Raw genomic sequence first — 3,957 nt, forward strand, 5'->3', positions numbered from 1 at the left:
CCGGCGCCGCCCCTCCGCAGGACAGCGCTGGAGGGCGGGACCTGAGCGCGCGGGGGCGGGAGCGAGTTCGGCCCACAAAGCTGGGTGGGAGATAAAGAACCCGGCACGGCCCCCTCCCCCTAAACAAAGGCTCTCCCCCCGCCCCGGAGCTCCCTAACCTGGAAAACCCAAGCACAATCAAAGCTGCCTGCCTTGCCGCTCCACAGTTTCCAGACTCCCGTCCGGTCCTGCACTCACAGGCCAAGGCCGTCTCAGCCGCAGATCTCCCCCGACAGTGCTCTCCCTCTCCGGACCCGGGTAGCTCCATAGACAGCTGCTCATGCGCACTGCCAGCCCGGGGCCATGTTGGTGAGGGGCGGAAGTGTTCCTCTCCGCCCGCCCCGCCCACTCCTAGCTCTGGGCTGCCCCACTTCCGTTCGCTCCATTTTGATGAGGCTGCCGGGTGCGGAGAGTGTGGGCTCGCCTTAGGCCTGAAAAGAAGCACTATTCTGGGAAATGTCGCTGAAGTCCGATAGTTTCGACAAGAACGAGAGAAAGAGGGCTAAACTGTATTGCCATCTTTGTGCCGGGCAAGACCTTTTAATCCCGAAAAAAGAGGGTGGTCCGCGGAGACCAAGGGAGGGCTGTCGGGCCAAGACGCCATCTTTAGCAAGGGCCATCTGGGAGGCCATCTTGGATCAGGGCGTCTTTTTGAAGGGTGTGGGCAATTGGGGCCCTTGGGGCATACCGGGTTCTAGGCTTACTCCTTCCTACAAGCGTCAGCAGCAACGCACCCAGGGACCCCAAGGCTTCCCGTTTTCCTAAGGCTCACGCTTTCTGTTAAGGGAATCCTGGTACCCATTCATTTCGGTCAGAACCTACCCGTAAGGAATTTGGAGTAGTGTGGAATGGGGAGAATTCTGACTTGGGTCAGACAAACCCGTGCTTCGAACCCGCGCCTGCCATTCTTACGTCTGAGATCTTTGGCAAACATTTTGACTTAATTGAACTTTAGTGTGCACATCTGTAAAAATGGAGATGCCAGTGTTAACCTTACACAATTGTTAGGAGGAGTCAATAAAATCAGCAGCCTAGATTCTGTGTCCACAGAATACCTTGCCCAGTTCCTGGCAGTAACTAGCTTTATGTAAATGTAAGTTTCTCTTCCCCATTTCCTGACCACTGTGAACTCAGCTCTAGTTTCTAACCACTAGTCTCCATGACAACTGAGGAAGAGCACCCAAATAACAAGAAAAAAAGACATGGTTTGGCCAAATCTATGAAAATGTAATGTGTCACTCAAAACTTTAATAATAATGAGACTAAACACTATTTACATGTAAAAATACAACTTTTATTCAGATACATTGATCCTTACTAGGATGGGACTTGTGGCCCCAGCCTGTGTGGAGAAGCAGTCCCTGGGCCTGAGTGAGGCCTTTCCTCTTTCCTGAAATAGGAGGAAGTGATTCCAAAGGAAAAAGAAGAGGCCAGAGAGATCCTGCAGGACCTCTCTTCTGCAAGGTGGCTGGAAGGCGAGGATTGGGGGACTGAAGTGAGAGTCAGTCCCTCTCACAAACACTGAGAGCTTCGAAGAGTTTCCTCCTACTCTGGTGCTGGGAGGTTCAGGAGGCATCCAAGGGTCCAGGAGCAGAACAGGGACGAGCTAATCAGAAGTGTTTGTATATGAAAGGCTCTGAGCTGGCCTGTCCCATCCTCTACCATGGACTTCCATGAAGAAAAGTTCACAACATCAAAGGGGGCGGGAAGTTGGCTGGAATTCTTCCTCTGTTCCTCGCTTTGAGAAACCTCTACTATTCTGCCTACCCTGTGGTCTCTTGGTGATTTTCTTGGTACTGTCTCAAGAGATAAGTGCTTTGTGTCTGAGACAAGCTGAGGTAAACCAACCAAGACAGGGCTTTCCAGAGTTTGGCTGCCAGGTCAAAGCCTAGAGTAGGAGCTATGTCTGCTCAGGGACCTGCAGAGTCAAGACTACTTACTGGTCCCCTTTGCCCAGTGCTCCGGTTCTAATCATAGCCCCTCACCTTGCCCAGGATTAGCCTGTATTTCAAATGCATATGATCTGCGCTGGGGAGATACTAGGGGGTGAGGGGGTTGCAGTTCTCTGGGGGGTAGACTAAGCCGGCTCCGGGTTCCAGACCCTTCTGAGCCATCAGGTGGGAGCTCCAGGCAGCTAAGGGGCCGAGAAGAATGGGCAGGGATCATGCTACAGGGAGGGGTTCTGGGGATGAGGCTGTAGTCCCCACCCCCAGTGCAGGTCTGTGTCCGCCGCACTGTCTGAGCCTCAGTTCTCTGGCGTTCCCGGGCCAGGGCGACAGCAGCATCAAAGGAAAGACTGCCCCCATTCCTCCAAGAGGACCGGGAAGCTCGGGACCCCCAAGCCCTTTCCCCAGGAGTCCCATCGAGTCGGCCAGGTCTCGGACATGGGTTTGCAGGTGCCACATGGATCTTGCTACACATTGCATTGGGCATCTTGGCAAACTGTGGTTTAGGGGGCACAACGGGCACAGAGCGCACCTGCTGGACCTGAACCAGGGTGGAAGCCAGGCGCATGCCCACACCACCAGCTGAGCCAAGGGCACAGGGGCACAGATCACAGCCCTCTGGATAGGGCTGTGCTTCAGGCTCTGGCTCCTCTGGCTGAGGTGACTGTGGGGCTGCCTGTTCCAACCTGGAAGACTGGGCTTTGCCCTCTTGGGCACTGTCAATCTCCAAGGACTCTAGGTCTGCCTCTGCAGAGAGAGTGCTGTCGTCCAAACAGGCACCTCCAGACTTCCGGTCTCCCTCAGCCTCTCCATCTCCACTCTCCCGTTCCTTGCTCACCTCCCCTGCTCCTTTTCCAACCACTTCTTCTAGAGGTCTGCTGTCTTCACCATCTCCTCGGTCTCCTCTTGCCTTACAGTCTCCGTCCCCCCTCTGTTCTTTGTCCTCGCCCTCTCTGCCTCCCTCAGCCTCTGGTTTGTTTACAACTTCCCAGCTTCCCTCAGCATCTTGGTGCTCCTGGGCTCCGTGCTCTCGGTCCCTTCCAGCATCTGCCTGTGCCACTTCTCGCTCAGCCTGCTCTTCTCTCTCAATCTCTTTTTCCTTCTCTTGGCTTTTATCCTGCCCTCCTGGTTCCTCCACACCCTGAGCCTCTTTCATACTTTCAGCTTCCTGACCTTCAGACTTCTGTCCCTTGGTCTCTGTCTCTCCACTACCCTCTCTCAAACTGACTATTGTCTCTTGGCTTCCCTCCACCATCCCGTCTTCCTCACTGGCCTTTCCACTCTCCACCTCACTCTCTGGCCTCCCTTCAGCCTCTTCCCTGATCTGTTTGCTCTCAGGCTCAGACTCCTTGTCCTCTCCATCTTCCCAGCACACCTGCTCTTCCTCAGCCTGTCCTGGAGCCTGTCTTCCACACTCCCCTGCCTCCTCCTTCAGACTCTCTGCACCCTCCCAGGTCTGGGGTTTAGGTCCCAGAAGGGGACTTAGGTCATCATAGGCACTCAGGAAGACTTCCTCCCCGTTCTCCTCCTCCACTTCAGGCCTGGGGCCAGCAGAGTCCAGGGAACAGCAGCTGGGAGCCAGGACAAACTGCGCCTCGTCCAGAGACAGGTCATCCAGAGGCGGCTCCACAGAGAACTCCTCCACCTGCAGGTAGCATCGTGGTTCAGAACTGGGTGGCCCTGTCCACCACCTGGACTCCACTCCACCCCCAAACCCAGCATGGCTCCTCCTTACCTGAGGCCCAACTCCCAGGAGCTCCTCCAGGTAGCCCATCCCAGGGTCGTCCTCCCCAGGGGAGAAGGCTGCTCCTGCTGCTCCTGCCTGGGCCACCTCCCCATCCTCCGCCCCCACCCACTCGGGCTCTGAGCTGCTTGAGTCCTCTAGGAAGGAGAAGGAATCCTGCACCTCCTGGGACAGGCAGTCCTCCAGGGCAAGGGCCGTGTCCGCTGAACCCGAGTCAGGCAGGGGACC

General features: G+C 56.0%; 2 protein-coding genes across 8 annotated transcripts in view; both read right to left on the minus strand.

Annotated features, from left to right (window-relative positions):
• USF1 (upstream transcription factor 1) overlaps window positions 1–355 on the minus strand; it is an 8,519-nt gene extending 8,164 nt beyond the window's left edge. For 2 of the 4 annotated variants that reach the window (XM_006163098.3, XM_027766184.1), the window contains exon 1: window positions 238–355. The gene's annotated coding sequence lies outside the window, so the exon portion shown is untranslated. Of the gene's footprint in view, window positions 1–158 lie in introns of all 4 variants that reach the window. The other 2 variants (XM_027766183.1, XM_006163101.3) reach the window with 2 other exon arrangements.
• A 956-nt stretch (window positions 356–1,311) lies between these two features.
• Window positions 1,312–3,957, minus strand: part of ARHGAP30 (Rho GTPase activating protein 30) — a 21,680-nt gene continuing 19,034 nt past the window's right edge. For 3 of the 4 annotated variants that reach the window (XM_027766178.1, XM_027766181.1, XM_027766179.1), the window contains exons 12-13: window positions 3,721–3,938; window positions 1,312–3,630 (exon numbers count right to left, since the gene is read on the minus strand). In XM_027766178.1, the coding sequence (XP_027621979.1) occupies window positions 2,011–3,630; window positions 3,721–3,938 (1,838 nt within the window). In that variant the 3' untranslated portion in view covers window positions 1,312–2,010. The remainder of the gene's footprint in view (window positions 3,631–3,720; window positions 3,939–3,957) is intronic. The other variant, XM_027766180.1, reaches the window with a different exon arrangement.

This window comes from Tupaia chinensis, unplaced genomic scaffold (genome assembly GCF_000334495.1).
Source record: "Tupaia chinensis unplaced genomic scaffold, TupChi_1.0 Scaffold141389_1, whole genome shotgun sequence".
NCBI lineage: Eukaryota > Metazoa > Chordata > Mammalia > Scandentia > Tupaiidae > Tupaia > Tupaia belangeri.